Below are 18,733 nucleotides of genomic sequence, written 5' to 3'. Positions count from 1 at the left end.
AGATATTGGAACACTGCTATAATGTCACCCCTGGTCCTTCTCTTCATTAAACTACACATACCCAATTCCAGCAACCATTCCCTATTTGTTTTAGCCTCCAGTCCCCCCAATCATCTTTGTTGCTCTTCTCTGTACCCTTTCTAGACTCTCGACATCTTTTTTACATCGTGGTGACCAAAACTGGATGCAGTATTCCAAGTGTGCCCTTACCAAGGCGTTGTAAAGTGGTATTAGTACTTCACGTGATCTTGATTCTATCCCTCTGTTAATGCAGCCTAGCACTGTGTTGGCTTTTTTGGCAGCTGCAGCACACTGCTGGCTCATATTGAAGTGATTGTCCAGTAGGACTCCGAGATCCCTCTTACAGTTACTACTATTGAGCAAGGTACCACCTATACTATACCTGTGCATTTGATTTTTCCTGCCTAAATGTAGAACCTTACTTTTTTCACAATTGAATTTCATTTTGTTAGATAGCGCCCAGTGTTCAAGTCTGTCCAGATCCTCCTGTATTTTAAGCCTATCTTCTGGAGTATTGGCTATTCCTGCCAATCACACACCTACTTCAAACCTGCTGGGAAGCTTTGGAGATGCAAGAGAAAAGAAATCTCTTTCGGGGTTCTGGCCCACTGGGGTTTTAATAGTATCTTGTTCTAGTGTGAGCAAGGCCTATTATACCATAGTGTGCAAACTCATTTCTTATGGCTCTCCATTGTGTATGAATCAAGCCACTGTATATTTTTCAATAAATCATAATGTAAAAATCCTGGTTTACATTATGTATGAACCTCACGCCAGTACATGGAACTTTAGTTTTTCTCTCTTTTTAAATACTTACATTACACCTGCAGTGAAAGACATGCTACTTATTTATTAAATTTGTATGTCACCCCTCTCTCTACCAAGCAAATCTGGGTGGTTTACAATACCATAAATAATAGGATAAAACAATTACAGAGTTAAAACATTAGAATATCAGACATTAAAAGTTAAAACATTAAAATTAATATTAAAACAGTGAAAAAGCAGTAATGTGTAAACTGGTAGAGATGGGGTCTTCTAGTAATCTATTAGATACCTCCAAAATATGATGTCCCTCTTGGGGATATCAAAGCAAGTTTTCAGGTTCTTTCAGAAGACCAAGAAGGTGGGGATGTATCTCACTTCATGGGTGATGATTGTCCAAATGCAGGAACCCTGGCAGCAAAGGCTGTTCTCCTGGATGCCACCAGCTGCAATTTCTTGGCCAATGGGATCCAGACCATATCCCTTCTGCCAGAACAAGTGGGACAGGCTAATCTCATTGGGATGAGATTGTTCCTCAGGTAACCTGGAGGAATTTATTTTTCCTCCTATTCAGAATGTCCCCCTATGACCTTGAATCAAGAAACAATAACTTAAATATCCTCCACAGAAACATAACCTAAATGATATAGGCTCTTAACACTTATTTGTGATATGCAGAAAGGTAAGATTGGGTAAGATTTGGTAAGATCTGAAAGGGTGGCTCTCTCTGGACTTTCTCTCAAGAAAATATTAGCTTCAGAGATCACAGCCATGAGCCTTTTAAGACAGTATTCTTTTGAACAATATTTCCCCTGACATTAAATTGGCCACATCCTGCTGGTGTTTTGGAACGCTTGAGACGCAAATCCTCTTGTCTTGTTCTTTGTGTGATGTCTGGTTCCTCAGTGCTAGGGTTGTGGTTAGGTTGCTTTATAGGTTACTGTTTTTAAATCTTATTGCTGCTATAGAGGGGAATATAAATCATTCAGAGGCCTCTTACCTTGGAACAGCATATAAATCTTAATAAAAAATTAGTTAGGAAATGCCTTAAGACAACTCTTCTCAATTTCATTTCTTCCCGGTCTACAAAACTGATCAGCAATTGTAATAGATGTAGCCAACAATTTGAAGGAGATTTGTTCGTAAGTAGATTCTCAGACATTTGATGAGAAACCTTAAGTCATACTCCTCTGTGTAAAGACGTGGATTATATCTTTTTATAAAATCATATAAAAAGATGATCAGCCTATTTGCAGTCTGAATGGTTTGTGCAATGCAGAGTCATATGTTAAGGCCAGAGCAAACAAACAAATCACATTGGCAAGTAACAGAACCAGTAGATGCATGTAATTTTTCCATTTCAATGTAACTGGCCTACCCAGACTTTTTAAATCTTATGTCCCCAGATGCGTTGGACCAATTCCCATAATACCCAGCCAGTATGACAGGCTAATCATAGTGTGTGCCATCTCAAGGAATTTTGGAGTCTAAAGCTTTGTTTTATTTTGTTTTAGCTTGCTTCATTCTTTTGAAACAAAATATTGGTTTCATTATTTTAAAATTTTTTGGTTATTAGGCAAATGTAGGTTACATTAACATGCCTGTTTGCATGTAATGACATGAATTAAGATTAAATTAATTGGCACTCTTATCAATGAAATATAGGTTTTTCACACTAATTTCTGTAAGTCCTAGTTTAATTCAAAAATGCTGATTAAATTGCCAGTTCAAACAGGAAAAGACATTGAAAATAAATGGTGTACTTGAAAAAATAATGAATACTGTATCAGAGCCAACTTCTATGATTCTCTCCAAGATTTTCAGAATTCTGTCCCTTAATAACTTGGGATAGTTTCAGAAGTAAAGGTCCACATCCCTGTGGTTTTCCCAAGGGCTCTGCTTTAATTTTTCCCATGTTTGAGAATGTTTTATGTGTTTCTGAAAAAAATAGACATAGTTGTGATAAAATCTATCTCCATCCTGTGCACAAGATAGTTTTCACTATCTTTCTCCACTTGTAACTGAAAGCAACTCCATAACATCACCAACTGCTGATCAAATGATAGACAATCTAACCTCGTTAATACTATTTTGGGCACAAAAATAGTTGAATGGCTGTAGAAGGTGCTGTAAATTGCTAGTGGGGAAATAATCACTGGCACCAATTCCTCTGGGGTGAAGGTTAAGTGGAAGGTGTTTTTGTGTGCAGTAGATTCTTGGAAATGATCTCCACGGCACTCCACAAATGAGGCAAGCCAGGCCAATGTACGTGATCCGAGCCAGAGATATGAAATACTACATTTGAGAACTTTGAAAATTTTGTCCCCTAATAAATAGTTTTTCTTTTTCAAGAAAAGAATTCTTTTAAACGGTGGCTCAGTGGGTTAGGACGCTGAGCTTGTCGATCAGAAGGTCGGCAGTTTGGCGGGTCGAATCCCGAGTGCCGCGTAACAGAGTGAGCGCCTGTTACTCGTCCCAGCTTCTGCCAACCTAGCAGTTCGAAAGCACGTAAAAATGCAAGTAGAAAAATAGGGACCACTCCAGTGGGAAGGTAACAGCGTTCCGTGCGCCTTTGGCGTCTAGTCATGCCAGCCACATGACCACGGAGACGTCCTCGGACAAGCGCTGGCTCTTCGGCTTTGAAACGGAGATGAGCACCGGCCCCTAGAGTCGGAAACGACTAGCACGCAAGTGCGGGGGAACCTTTACCTTTACCTTTATATATTTTTCAGAGTTTAATATTCTGTTGTTTGTATGGTTTTCCGAGAACTGGGTTAATGTTTCACTTTTTGTTTTGCACAAAAACTGTATGAAAAATAGAATGTGATTGCAGAGAAAGGTGAACTGAGATCATGAAACAGGCAGTTCTGTGGCAGAGCCCCCCATTTGCCAAACAGAAACTGTTCCTCTATTGACTTGTTGAGGTGGAAGTTTTTGTAAACCGCTCAATCTTCTTCAGTGCCGGAACTCAAGAATTAGAGCATACATAACATGGAAATCCTCAGTTATGGTAACACTTGTCCCTTTCGCTCTCTGGAGATGGCAAATTGTTTCAGGAAAAACAGAAGATCATATGCGTCATTTCATAATAGAAAGCCAGATTCCACAAGTGTGCCTGGCAGTTATTCAAGTGATGACAACTTGGAGGTGGAGAGAGAGCTAGAGTACATAAGAAAAATCAAGAAATATATACTAGGCCATCTTAATTATGGACTCATGGAAATCATGCTCAGGTTGCAAAGATTCATGAGAAAGCATTGTGATGGAAGGGGCAATGGAGGAGCAGTGGTGGAAAGTTTTGGCAACACAGAGCTTCCCCAGAGAGACGCCTGTAGAGTAAGAGACTGTGTTGTCCCAAGCTGGATGGAGAGAAGAAGTTTAGGGTAGTCACATCCTAGAAAGGGCAACCAGGATCGATCTAATAGGTTAGAAGGGTAAAGCTTAAATTTGACAAAATTCTACCCATTAGTGTAAGCAAATAAAGCTCAACTGGATTTTGAAGTATCGGCTCTGGGCTTGGGCTATTTAGGTTAATTCCATATACATCTTAACAATTTTACAAGAAAATGTTCTGTACTGAAGTATCTTCTGTTTGCAGAGATGTACAATCTTGTAAACTTTCTTTCACATTTATTTTTAAGAAGTGTTTCTAACAATTGTTAAGGAACTAGTTTAATCCCTTCCATGAATGGGATAGATTTTGTCAATGGGATGCAAACTAGATTTCTTTCATTTCTTCTGAAAAACAGCAGAATAGGGACACACCCTATACCAGAGTTGGGCAGGGGTCAACACTGATATCAAATTTCATCCATCATTTTTAAAAGTATGCATTCCAGAACAAATTTCTAGAGCTTCCATCCATTATTAAGAATAAAACAATCCTCTGCCCCATTAGATCAGGCTTCCTGGCAGTTATAGATAAGTTTATAGCCAAAAATAATAGTAATGAGAACTAAGTGCCAATGCCCAGCTTCTCCTTTCTCTCTCACCTCATAATACTTGGGTACAGTTTAATTAATTTCTCTAATACTACTGTTCTGACAAACTGTACCAAAATTATGTAGTTGTATTTCTACAGTATGGGTTTGCTCTTCTGGATATTGTGGGATTCCATACCATACAACACATATACGAAAAGAAAGTCAAAGAACATGAGACAGACCCAGAAGAAGATGGAGAGACAACATCAAAGACATACTACAACATCAATTAACAATGGTTGAGGCTGCCAAAAGAACAAGAATCAGAACTTTGTATCTCCCTCAACACACACACGTAGTGGTAAAAAGAGAAGAGGAGGAGGAGGAGGAGGAGGAGGAGGAGGAGGAGGAGGAGGAGGAGGAGGAAGAGACTTCTACAATATGACTAGTTGCATTACTGTAGAATACAAGAACTGTAGTTTTTTTCTGCACCAAATATATTTTTATATATTTCAAGCTTCCCAAAGCCTGCTTTTCTTTGAGAAGACAGTATTGGAAATATGTGTTGCTTCTAAATATCTGATTATTTTCAAACATAGAGATGACTTGTGAAGGAAACAAATAGATGAAATTTTCTGGAGAAAAAAACATCATCCTCGGAGCCCCCATCTCAATCTTCTTGGCTTCTCCCTGTCCAAAGCAGACCTAGCAGATCAGTTCTCCATCTCCTTTGTTCCCTACTGGTGGGCGTGAGTTGGTCACATAAATGGCTGAGGTGAGCTGCTGTCTTGATCGCTCATTAGAGCCTATAGTTAAATTTGGAAAGAAGATTGCTATTACCAGGGTACCATGGAAACAAACCTCTCTGCTAATGGTAGACACTCCCTCTTTCTCCATGATTTGGGAGGGTAGTGAATGGGGAACTGTGCAAAAAGGCATGCGGGGGGGGGGGAACAATCTGGGTGGGGAAAATAATGTAGCAAGCAACGTGTGTGTATGTGTGTGTTAACATTACATTTCTTTGCAAGTCTGCACAAAAGACACCAGAGAACTGTTCCATATTTCCCAGCGACTTAAAATTTATGTAAACAGTTTTTATTTAGAACTGAAAAGCACCACTGATAGCAATACATGGGCTTAATGAATGCTTCTTGGAAAAATAAAAAAATAATTTCCCTTTTTTATCTATTTATTTGGTGAAATTCATCTTGCATATGGGACAAATTCGATTTAAAATACATTGAAAGTCTGAAAAGGATGCTAAGAATACTGTGGCTTTGCTTGGTTAAATCAATAAGAAGTTACTGATATCAAACTTAGGATATTTATTGAAGGAGGCATTGGGGGAGAAAATTCTCAAATGCTGTTGATAACCTGGTTATTTCAATAGAACTAAAGAACTGTATACATTTCATAATTCTCAATGCTGGGAGCCTTTTCAGGACACAAGAACAAGGATTCTATGCTATTGTTTGAAGCAGGGCTTTTTTTCTCATAGAATGCTCAGAACGGAGTTCCGGCACCTTTTTTGGATGGAACCTTGTAGGGTAGGCAAGGCGGGTTGTATGACATGTGTGAGTTCCGGCACCTTTTTCTTTTACAAAAAAAGCACTGGTTTGAAGTAACATTTTCTGTAATACAGACTAAATGGTAGACTTTCTGGTATGAACAGTACAAAAATTATACATACAAATACAGCTTATTGTATATGATGCCAAATATATTCTGTCTAGATAGTGTGAAGGAAAAAGCAGCCAGCTAAAGATCTACAGTATGTGTAAATGTGCAAGGTGATTCAATCTTAGAATTTGTTTCAAGCAAATTCTATTGCTTCTTGCGCAGTCTTTATTATTTTCTTTCTAGATTTATTTTTTATCCCCTTATTATTTTTTATAAACAACCTAAGGTGAAATACATACCCAATACTCTTTCCTCCTCCTATTTTCCCCACAACAACCCTATAAAGTGAGTTGGGCTAAAAATGAGTGACTGGCCTCAGGTAACCCAGCTAGATTTTGTGCCTAGAATTCCCGGTCTCTTGATTTCTACCCCAGTGCCTTAACTTATAGACCAAACTGGCCTATTTAATATTTAATGAAACTTTGATATTTCAGTACAGCTTACATAAGTCATAATCATAATAGTAAAGTTGGAAGGGACCTTGGAGGTCATCTAGTCCAACCCCCTGCTCAGGAAGGAAACCCTATACCATTTCAGACAAATGGCTGTCCAGTCTCTTCTTAAAAACTTCCAGTGTTGGAGCATTCACAGCTTCTGGAGGCAGGTTGTTCCACTGGTTAATTGTTCTAACTGTCTGGAAGTTTCTCCTTAGTTCTAGGTTGCTTCTCTGCTTGATTAGTTTCCATCCATTGCTTCTTGTCCTGCCTTCGGGCGCTTTGGAGAATAGCTTGACTCCCTCTTCTTTGTGGCAGCCGTTGAGATATTGGAACACTGCTATCATGTCACCCCTAATCCTTCTATTCATTAAACTAGACATACCCAATTCCAGCAGCCGTTCCTTATATGTTTTAGCCTCCAGACCTCTAATCATCATCATCTCTAATCAGCTGCAGCACACTGCTGGCTTGTATTTAAGTGATTGTCCACTAGGACTCCAAGATCCCTCTCACAGTTACTACTATTAAGCAAGGTACCCCCTATACTATACCTGTACATTTGGTTTTTCTTGCCTAAATGTAGAACCTTACTTTTTTCACCACTGAATTTTATTTTGTTAGATAGTGCCCAGTGTTCAAGTCTATCCAGATCCTCCTGTATCTTAAGCCTATCTTCTGGAGTGTTGGCTATTCCTGCCAGCTTGGTGTCGTCTGCAAATTTGATGAGTTCCCCATCTATCCCCTTGTCCAAATCGTTAATGAAGATGTTGAAGAGCACTGGGCCCAGAACAGAGCCCTGGGGCACCCCACTACACACTTCCTTCCATGTAGATGCAGTTCCATTGAGGACCACATGCTGAGTACGGCCTGTCAGCCAGCTACGAATCCATCTGGTGGTGATGCTATCTAACCCACATTTTTCTATCTTATCAAGTAGTAGTTTGTGATCTACTTTATCACATGCCTTACTGAAGTCCAAGTAAATTATATCCACAGCATTCCTCTGATCCACTAATTTTGTCACTTGATCAAAGTCATCCAAAGTGTATTAAAAAAACACCTTTTGGATTTCCAAAAGATTTGTACTATTCATTTTAGGCCATTTCATTTATATGCTTTTTTCATTACTTCTTTTCCTCTGATTGCATCACCACTTTCCTTCCCCCCCCCCCCCCCATGGCCCATGTTGATTCTACATCTACCATAACAAATCCTCATTTTCTCTGTTTTCTGCCTGGGCACAAATGTTCAAATTTTCCAATAGATGAAAGAAATAGCAGCAAAGGCATTCCTCCATAATAGACTGGTATTAACAGAAAGGAGATATTGTGGGCCAAGAGAGGAGTAATAGATCAATTTTGGGGGGAAAGTTATTAAAATCTGGAAGAAAAACAACAATTTTTAAAGGAAGGTGAAATTCTGTCAGTTTGAACATATTTAGCAGCTCAGTGAAGCACACGGAGTAGAGAAATGCACTTTGTGGCATCTCCAGGTGGGTTTAGAAAAGATTATTTTGTTAAGGAGTGGACTGTTGCAGCCATTACTTTACTTTACATTACTCAGTACACAATACTGAGTTAGATGAATCAGTGCAGATGACTGTAGACCTTTATAATGCTTCATTTAACCTGTTAAAGTATATTCTCAGATTCCCAAATAAAACCAAGCTTTGGGGATTTGAGATAATCAGACCAGAGCATCAAGGGACAACTGGAAAGTACATGCTAATAGTCCTTCTATATGTGATCTAAATTAAATTTCACATCTGGATTAATTTGAATCTGCAAAAGACTACAAAACAGAAGAGGGGAAAAAAGATTCTTATCTGCTAACAATACATGATCAGCTATATGACTTTTCAAGCCAGTTTAATGAGATTAAGGCTATGTTTTACTTTCCCTTTTTCCTTTGATTAAAAAAATAGCTTCCATAGTATTCATGTCAGTACAGAATCAACTATTTAAATTCTTTTATTTTTAAATACTTGCTATTGCTCTGTCTTAATTTTGATGCCATAAGCAACATTTTTTTTAATAATTCCTATTTTGCAAGGTACGTTGAGTTTGGAGTCCTGAACAGAAGAAAGTAACAGTTTGGCACACAGAATGCAGTATTATAAAAAGTTGTGGAAAATAAAAACATTGCATATTCTTTGAATTACTTCAGTAGGAATTTGCTATGTTGAAGCCAAGCTGTATATCATCTTTCAAAAACTCATGATGTGGAATTCTCTTTTCTAACCATCCATTGAAATTGCCACATATTAATATACCTCTGGTCCATTCAGGTGGCTTATTTATTTTCCATTAAAATTGCACACCTATTGTTCCATTAAATCAGAAGGAGGAGGGATGAGATCTCTTGGGTTCAGCTGAGCAACAAGGCAGACATCGTAGCTGTCGTGCATGAGGGCATTGACTGCAACAACATTCCAATGATTTTCCCAAGTGTCCAGCTCTAGGATCTCTTTGGTGATCACTTCATGCCGAGCTGAAATAAAAAAAGAATAAGGTAGGCGTATAAATCAGATGAGTTCAGATACAAAGCGAGCAAAGGAGTCCAGAAACTAGGTTCTGCCTGTAAACAACATTTCAAAAATAATTTGGTACTGTACTTAGATAAAAAAGAGAGAGATGGCTATGGTTGAAACCTAGTGCCATGCCTCTTCTGGAGTATTTTTCTTTGGAAGAAGGCATCATCGAAGGCGGGCATGACTGCTGGCTTGATATTCCAAAATATACAACTATGTAGTTTGTTGAGAAATTCTATTTTGTGTTGATTCCATGGGCCATTCCCCTCCACTGTCCCCCCATCTGGCAACACAAAATAAGGTGCTCGTAATATTTGTCATCTGATGGCCAATCCCTATCCTTCCTGTAGTGCATCTGTTTTGAGTCACTGGCAAATAGGGGTGTTGTCTTGATCTGGGAGCACAATACTTGTATTAGCCTAGATGTGTTTCTTTGCTAGATTTACATCCTGCCTTTTCACCAGGAGCTCAATCAATGTAATAGCATTCCTTGCTCACATTTTGCCCAGGATCACAACTTTGTCAGACAGATTGGGCTGAGAAAGAACCGTTGGTCCAAAATTACACAGGAGGTTTTCATGGCTGAGAATGCATTCCTTAACTACCCCTAGGTTTCCATTTGGTTTTGCTGCACTTCCCCTTCAGCAGATCACCAACCAGCATGAAAAACATCCACCAATTTGAACATCACAATAGGAATGGGATAGTTTTATTAAACTGCTTTATTTTCCCTTCTTCTCACTCCCAGCTTGGATATGGCACAAGTTAAAATAATGTAAAATAAAGATATCCATGGGGAAATATCCAGAAAGCAATAGCCTCTCTCAGAGAAGAGAGAGATGGGCCCTGACATATTTGTGTAACTAAATCAGTCCTATAGACCCAACAACTGAACTCTGACCAGCTGCTGGGCAACCACGTTTACTTAAATCTGCAAGTAATAAACAACAGCCTAATTCAATATTTCTCATTATTTTCTGCCCACTGCTATGAGGAAAAGCAGGAGGGCTGCATCTTACGGTAAAGATAACTTTTTCAAAAATATTGTAAAAGTGGATTAGCACAAAGGGATAACGTCTTCCCACTGGGAAGTCTATTTTCCTCCCTGTATGTTGTTGAAAAGATGCAGTAAAAAAAACAGATGACAGATATGAAAGCACTTCAAGAAACAAAGTGCTCAGAGAGGACAAAAGCTGGGAAGGAAATGGATACAGGGGAGGCTGGCTAGTGATTGTGTGGAGGGCCATGTCCAATTTCCCCAACACTTCCAAAATATGTATACTCTGATCTCATCCGCTGATAGTTACCTGACTTCACCTCTGAGGTTATGGATGGAAAATTACTTAAACTTGGGATGGTATCAGAACAAGTGAGAAAATACTACTTACAGCTTATGAAGGCATAGCAGCGCTTTACTCACGGACAGGAGATGAGACAAGGGCAACATAATCAGGTCATGGGGGAAACTTTGTGTTATTAAAACATGATTTCTTTTATCTATTTATTATGTTTGTTAGATTTATATCCTCCCATTCCTCCAGGAACTTATAGTGGCCTACATAACAGTCACACTTTCATCACACTTATGGTCCTGACAATTCTCTGATACAGTTGTACTAAGAGACACCAACTGTCCGAGTGAACCTCAACAGCTAAGGGGTGACTTGAACATGGATCTCCCTGGTCCTACCCTAGAACTTTCTCTGATGGATGACATTTGCCTAGAAATGATGGCTAAGTGGAGGGTGGGAAGAGCTTTAGGAGTGCCGAGCATTCTTCTGTTAGTCATATTAAAGCAACCCAAAGTCACATAACCTGCAAAGAAGAAATTTAATTAAAAGACTTTTAGACTTTTAAAGCAAATCTTTGCATCTTTGTTTTTATGCATAACACTTCCCAATATGCCCAGAATGTTATAAAAACAGAGGAGGACAACACAGAACACAATTAATTTGAATGACCTAGTAACTTAGAGCATTTGGAAAGCTAAGTGACAAAAGATCAATAGAATCAATAGAAAGGATTAATATGGAAAAGACAAGTTGAAACAAAGTTGCGATTCTGTAACAACAAATCATTGCATTTGTCATCCAAATGGATGTCTTTACTTTTATACTCATAAATATTCTTTCAAGTTAAGTCATCTAACATTACTCTTATGTACAGTAATGAAACAAGGTAAAGGTAAAGGTTCCCCCGCACATGCATGCTAGTCGTTTCCAACTCTAGGGGCCGGTGCTCATCTCCGTTTCAAAGCCGAAGAGCCAGCGCTTGTCTGAGGATGTCTCCGTGGTCATGTGGCCAGCATGACTAGACGCCAAAGGCGCACGGAACGCTGTTACCTTCCCACCGCAGTGGTCCCTATTTTTCTACTTGCATTTTTACATGCTTTTAAACTGCTAGGTTAGCAGAAGCTGTGACGAGTAACAGGCGCTCACTCTGTTATGCGGCACTCGGAATTCGACCCGCCAAACTGCCGACCTTCTGATCGACAAGCTCAGCGTCCTAACCCACTGAGCCACCGCGTCCCTAATGAAACAAATATGATGCTATATTTACTATATGTAAAATTCTTGAGTTCCTTAACTACACCACAAGAAGAATCTAGTTCATATTTCTGAAGAAAGGTTCCCTCTGAATGTGGTTGTCTTGTCTTGTTGGTTATATTCTTGTATCTTTTCAACTGTTTTCACATAGTACATTGTTCAGCTGTAATTAACTGTAATTAAATTGCAGAACTGCAAGAAATGGGAACATGAAAAAAGTGTGATTGCAGCTAAGATTAATAACTTCTGTAGAAAGTGGCAAACCACACAAAACTGAATCAGTGAGAATTAATATTAGACTTGGTGCAGAGTAAAAAAAAGTCATTTGGCTTCATGATGATGGCATTTAAATATTCTGATCATCTTACAATTTTTATTTTATTGTTAAAGGCTCTTTCATACATGGGGTTATATTGGCTTGCTTTAAATTCACTTCAAATGTAATTTTAGAATTTATGAAGTGTTAAACATGTCCATTCAAATTCTTTTCAAAATTCTGTCCAGAAATAACAGCAATGACAACAATAGAGGCTATACATGTTTTTAGGGCAAATAAGAAAACAGCCTCCAGGCTTTAGGAAATGCTTTAAAGCAAACAGCAGTTTAATTCCTCTCTTGTAAGTTTCCTTGTTTGGAACAAGTATTGAATTTAGAAGAAGCAGTTCCATTCAAGCAAGCCTGTGAAATCAAAGCCAAGACTTCACAATGAGCGGCTTTTAACAAAGGCTGCAAAACTGTGCAGTAAACAAACCATCAAACAAGACAGAATTTTGGTTCAGAATCCCTTTTTCTTCTTCTTTTGTAAAGATGGAGAAATGGGAGAAATGGATAATTTTTCCATTTTTTTTCTACACACACTGTGGGATCTATAAATACCCTTACTGAATCTTGAAAGCCAGTAGAGAGAGGAGGAACAAAACTATAACTCAAAGCATTTTCACATCTTACTGAACCAGTTATAGCATGTGTGTCAAACTCAATTTCACTGAGGGCTGCATCAGCATTACGGTTGCCCTCAGGGGGCCGGGTGGGTATGGTCTGGGTAGGTGTGGCCTACTGGGTGGGCGTGGCTAGAGTGTGTATGGCCTACTGGGTGGGCATGGCCAGCTCTATATCGTTCGCATCAAGGGTGCCTATGAGGACCTGGGCAGGAGTGGGACAGATCTGAGGGTCTCTGGCAGAAGGAGGGTCTCTGGGCCAGGGCCAAGGCAGTGGGGGCCTTTCCCTCATGGCTTCATGGGCCGCATGAAACCACTTTGCGGTCCGGATCTGCCCCCCCCCCCGGGCCTTGTCTTTGACATGTCTGAGTTATAGCGTTGCCTTTGTGTTTTGTCCAAATTCAAGAATGAGGCTGCTGATTGATGCACACTTTCATTATCAGTCTCGACATAGTTTTGACAATCCTAAGCCTCAAACTCTTTGATATAGTTTTGACAATACTTAGTATCATAAATCTGTTTTTATGTAAACAAAATTGATCATTTCTTGTCAGTTTCATTTCAAGTTTTAAATCATGCAGATAAGTGGTATCTTATCCCTCTGGTATCTTGAGGGAGGACTGTTCAATTTTAACATAGATGGCCTCTTTTACCCCTCTTTCAAACCACTGGTTCTATCTGTCCAAAATGTGGACTTGGCTGTCTTCAAAAGAGTGACCATTTTTTCAAATGCAGATGGACTGCTGAATCCTGATGGAATTTGTTCTCCTATGTTTTGCCATTTGTTTGTGAAATCATTGTTTTATTTCTCCAATGTACAGATTTAAACATGTCTCCCTGTATTGTACTGCATATATCACATTTCACAGTTTGTGTCTGAGTATTTTATCCTTGGGTGGATGAGCTTTTTCCTTAGTTTAAAGTTTAAAGTTGTGAGAGTGGAAGACCTGGCCAATGTGGCAACTGTTGGAACTGTTAGGTATTGTAATCCAAAACTATCTGGGAGACGGTAGCCAGCCTACTACCTCTTTTACAATTAGTGCAGTCTCCTTAAGAACCATACAATTGTAATATAAAAGCAACTGATTCAGTACCAGTTAAGATCAGGGAGAGCCAGGCTCAATCCTTATTAAATCAATCGTAGCTAATCTTCCAATTCAGAAGCAGACCCACCAGCTTTGGAGAAGATTTCAGGGCCTCCCCAAATGATTTTGCTGAATGACTTCGGGTCTGTTTCTCACAACCACGTCATGGGGTGGTTGCAAAGATGAAATGGACGAACCCATTTCTCTTACTATTCTGGAGTGGCCAAAATGAGAGCAGGATCCATCCTTTTCTTTCTGGATTGTTGGGCCAAAGAGAGAGGCATGGGAAGCAGCAGCAGCAGAGACCAAATGGATCATTTAGGGAAATCTTCTCCAAAGCACCCCTAGAAAGCTAATGGTCCTTTTAAATTGGAAGACTAGCTACAATTGAGACAATGGCACAAAGCAAGTTGCTTCCTCTTTAAAAAATTATATCGTTACTTGTCTTGCCACAACTCTAGCGAAAATAATCTCCCCTGAAACTGTATTAGCCCCAGGGAAGAAAACTCTCTGGCATTTTGGTATCTGTCATTATTATAAAGCTCTTCCATTTATGCAGCCTATTCTATCCAGCACGACTAATGAGCTCTCCATAAGACGCTCTTTTAAATATCGCAAGATGTTCATAAACCTCTACCTATTTTGCCATTCAGCCATAAATGGGCTGGGGTTTGCTGTTAATGTTGTGTGACTTCTGTAGTTTCCCTGACACAATATTGCCCTTTGCGTGCAGAGACTGACAGATTGCTTTAGGGTATAAAATAAATATTTAATCTGTTTTTCTATTTGTTTTAAAATTGCATTTTATATATGGTAGAGTTAACCATTATCCCTGCAGTTCAATATACTGATTGCTTCTTCTTACTCCATTTTTTTTAATGGCAAGATGCAATTTTCAACAAAGATAATTTTGATTTTTTAAAAAAAAAACAAGCTTCAAGGTTTTCTTATAATTCTAGTCAAACACCTGCATATTATGTAATTGTCATACTGTTTTCATTTAAACTGAACAGGAAATAAGTAGCCTAGTGATGAAAACACTTGAATTCTTCTTTAAGGTTTTATATCTGAGCTGTATTTCAAATGCTGAGTGGCCACTTTCAGATTCCTATCATGTGAAAAGAAACCAAATTCCAAAAAAAAGAAAAGCTCAGGTTGTCAGAAACACTTGACATATAATGATGTTTAAGTATGCCATGGAAATAATTGTGCCATAAAGATTGTCTATGAGAAGAGAATGGGAAATTATATGGGAATTTATAAGTGAAAATGATTAGCTCTAGTTCTTAAATCACTGAAAGATTCTGTTTCTACATGACCATTCAAATACCCCCACCGTTGAGATTTATTATTTTGTCTTATCTCCCCTTCTCTTTGCTCCTCTTTTTCCTTGGCGTAAGGGTTGTAAGCAAGGCTGCCCTGGAGTCCCACTACTAACAAAACTTTGTTAGTGAAGGCTGAGAAGAAACCATAAATTTGGCCCAGATATATGTATTCATGTATTCCTCTTGTATACTGCTCAGAAAGAGTGAACGCTCTGCTGCCACCCTCTGACTGCCGCTTGTACCCCAATGCACAGGCTACCAGAGACATGTCAAACACAAGGCCCAGGGGCCGGATGTGGCCCGCGAAGTGGTTTCATGTGGCCCGCGAAGCCATCCTGGGAACAGTGAGGGAATGGCCCCCACTGCCTTGGCCCTGGCCCAGAGACCCTCCTTCTGTCAGAGACCCTCAGATCTGTCCCACTCCTGCCCAGGCCCCCATTGGCACCCTTGATGCGAATGATGTAGAGCTGGCCACGCCCACCCAGTAGGCCATATGCACTCTAGCCACGCCCACCCAGTAGGCCACGCCTACCCAGGCCACACCCTCCCAGCCCCCTGAGGGCAACCGCAATGCTGATGCGGCCCTCAGTGAAATTGAGTTTGACACCCCTGGGCTACCAGAACAAACAGAGAGCATTTGAAGTCCTAACGTGGGAGGAGAAATATGATACCCTGTGGATTGCTGAAACTTGGTGGGATGATAGCTTTGGAAAGCTATGATTTATTTTTAAGAAAACAGACTTAATAGAAAGGGAAAGGGTGTTAATAGCAATAGCACTCAGACTTATATACCGCTTCACAGAGTTTTACAGCCGTCTCTAAGCAGTTTACAGAGTCAGCCTATTGCCCCCAACAATCTGGGCCCTCATTTTACCGACCTTGGAAGGATGGAAGGCTGAGTCAACCTTGAGCCATTCAGAATCAAACTCCTGGAGTGAGCAGTGAATTAGCCTGCAGTACTGCATTCTAACCACTATGCCACCGTGGCTCTTATCTGCGTCACCATGCCTCTTATCTGTAAGCTGTACCTATGTTAAGCTGTACATAAAGGAAAAAAATGTACAGAAATTCAGGAATCAGAGTATGAAAATTCTTATTGAGAGTGTTTGGGTAAGAATAAAGGGCAGGGAAGGGAACTTATATTAGTATAAGAGTTTATTATGGACTGTCAGAAGAAGCATAAGATATGGACGAGGCCTTCCTATGTCAGATAAACATATTTCCACTTCCTCACTATAGTAACACTAGGAGATTTCAGCCATGCCAACTTCTTCTAGAATTCTAATTCTTCTAAGAATTAGAAGCCCAATTAATTCATTTCCTCTCCAGCTGATAGTTTCATTTTACAAAAAGTAGAAGGGAAAAAAAAAGGAACTTTGGCTTAGAAATGGGACCTCTGCTACAGATGAGCTCCATAAATCATCTGCCATCCTCATCCTTCCAAGAGCATCAACAGGAGGCACTATTAAGGTGGATGCTACTCAATCTGAGGACCATCTGCTGATGCTTCTTTCCCTTTCTTCCGCCTCTCCATCTCATACTTTTAATAATCCTCCACAATACACTCCTGAGCATACCTCAAGAGTGCTACAAGAAGAGAACATCTGGATTTCACATACAGAAGGCAGTATATATGCAATGTGATTCAAGATCCAGAATCTAACAGTACATCTTTTGTGAGGGGTTTGCCACGGGCATTCCATTCAACTAATGCTGTTAAAATAGTGGAGTTTTTTTTAGTTTGCTTTAAGTTTGCCAAATTCAAGGTGTCAGCTTTGACTCTGAAACTCAGTGAACTTGGCCTTAGGAAGTCTTGGACAGCATTTCTTTTTTGCCTTCTTTCTCAATGGATAACAGTTGCCTGGGAGATGTTTTGCTTCAAGTGCTAATGCTCTCCATCGAGGCCCAGAATTATTTAATGAAAATACTTTTTCCAGCGCATTTTATCTTTGTCAGAATTGATATTTCTTGATGCTTTCTGTCTTTCCTGAGTTGCTAATGCTTTTACCTAGTTTTAGGTAATTTTGCTCTATGTATTTCTTTATTTCTATTAGATTGATCATTCTTCCTCCTGGTAGCCAAGTGTTGTATGTAGGGCTGTTCTAGATGTATCTGCATAGTATGATCAATAAAGTCAAGATGGCAGCCACAATGGCTTTTTATATGTGTTGCTTAGTTGCTTTGCTCACATTGTTGGGGATGCATCTTGATTTTGCTCCACAGACACCCTTCGCCATGCCAATTTTCCAAAAGAGAGGCGTCATAACCCCACAAGAGTACGTATGAAGCATCTCTCTTCAAACCCAATGTGGCCTTTTCTTCTTGCTCATGAACTGACCAAGCAATTTTTCTCTAATTTTCTCTCACGATGGTAATCCTGAATCAAGTTAAATAAAAACCCAGGCTGAGGATGGACTTGGGCCTCCATGGTCTTAGTCCAACACTTTACCTTGCTACTCTGTCTCCTTTTCATAATAAGTGTGATTTTGATGTAATGGTTTCTGATTATTCATATACAGTATATTTAGAGTTGAACAATTAAGACTCAACAACTTAGTATTAGTCTTCCAGTTATGAGAATTACCAACAATTTAAAATCCCAAGGTGAGCATTACTTTTATCTATATAGGAATATATGAGCATGTGAATATGGGCAGTGGCCTGCTAGATTAGACCCCTGTCCCACTAGTTTAGCAGTTTGTTCTCATGGTGGTCAGCCAATTGCACATGGAAGCCTACTAGTCTTGCAGCAGATGGCCTTTAGAGGCAGTTGCACTGGCATGAAGGCCACTAGCCTTTGACACTGATGCCTTTCATAAAGTGGTCCAACCCCTTTTTTAAAAAGCCAATCTAGCTGGCATCTCATGACAGTGAATTCCAAAGTTTTATTATGTTTTGTGTGTGGGGGGGGGAATCCTTTTGTCTTTCCTGATTATTCCAGGATTCAATTTCATTGGGTGAATCCTGATTCTAGTATTTTGCTAGGGAAAATTTGTTATTTCACTTTCTCCAAATCATGCATAACTTTGTATACTGCAATAATATTCTTTGTCATGTGTCTCCTTTCTAAACTAAAATGCCCCAAATGTTGCAACCTCTCCTCAGACGGAAACTGCTCTAGCATTTTTTTCCATCTTAATTGCCCTCCACTAAACCGTCTCCTGCTCCACCATATTCCTTTCGAGATGCAGTGGCCAGAACTACACACAATATTCTAGATGCAGCCACACCTTTGGTTTATATAAGATCATTATAATATTGGCACCTGTCTTCTCATTACCATTCCTTATTATTCCTAACAAGCTTTTGGCCTTTTTTTACAGGTAGATATGTTGTGTCAACACCTTCATTGAACTATTTATCATTACCCCAGGATTTTTTTTCTCATCATGCAGAGCTAGCTCTGATTCCATTAGTTTATATGAGTAATTACAAGTTTGGCACCAGTATGAATCACTTTACACTTGTTCATATTCAGTGATA

The 18,733-nt window shown here is 39.5% G+C and overlaps 1 protein-coding gene and 1 long non-coding RNA gene across 2 annotated transcripts in view; one reads left to right on the top strand and one right to left on the bottom strand.

Annotated features, from left to right (window-relative positions):
- Positions 1–18,733, top strand: part of LOC310635416 — a 790,193-nt gene that overhangs the window by 757,757 nt on the left and 13,703 nt on the right. The window lies entirely within an intron of this gene.
- Positions 8,891–18,733, bottom strand: part of KBTBD12 (kelch repeat and BTB domain containing 12) — an 83,237-nt gene continuing 73,394 nt past the window's right edge. Inside the window, exon 6 of the mRNA XM_083354323.1 lies at positions 8,891–9,316. Within this exon, the coding sequence (XP_083210449.1) occupies positions 9,147–9,316 (170 nt within the window). The 3' untranslated portion in view covers positions 8,891–9,146. The remainder of the gene's footprint in view (positions 9,317–18,733) is intronic.

Source organism: Vipera ursinii (genome assembly GCF_947247035.1).
Source record: "Vipera ursinii genome assembly, chromosome: 2".
Lineage (NCBI taxonomy): Eukaryota > Metazoa > Chordata > Lepidosauria > Squamata > Viperidae > Vipera > Vipera ursinii.
The sequence above is the reverse complement of the archived record's forward strand: the minus strand, read 5'-3'. Positions and strand labels throughout refer to the sequence as shown.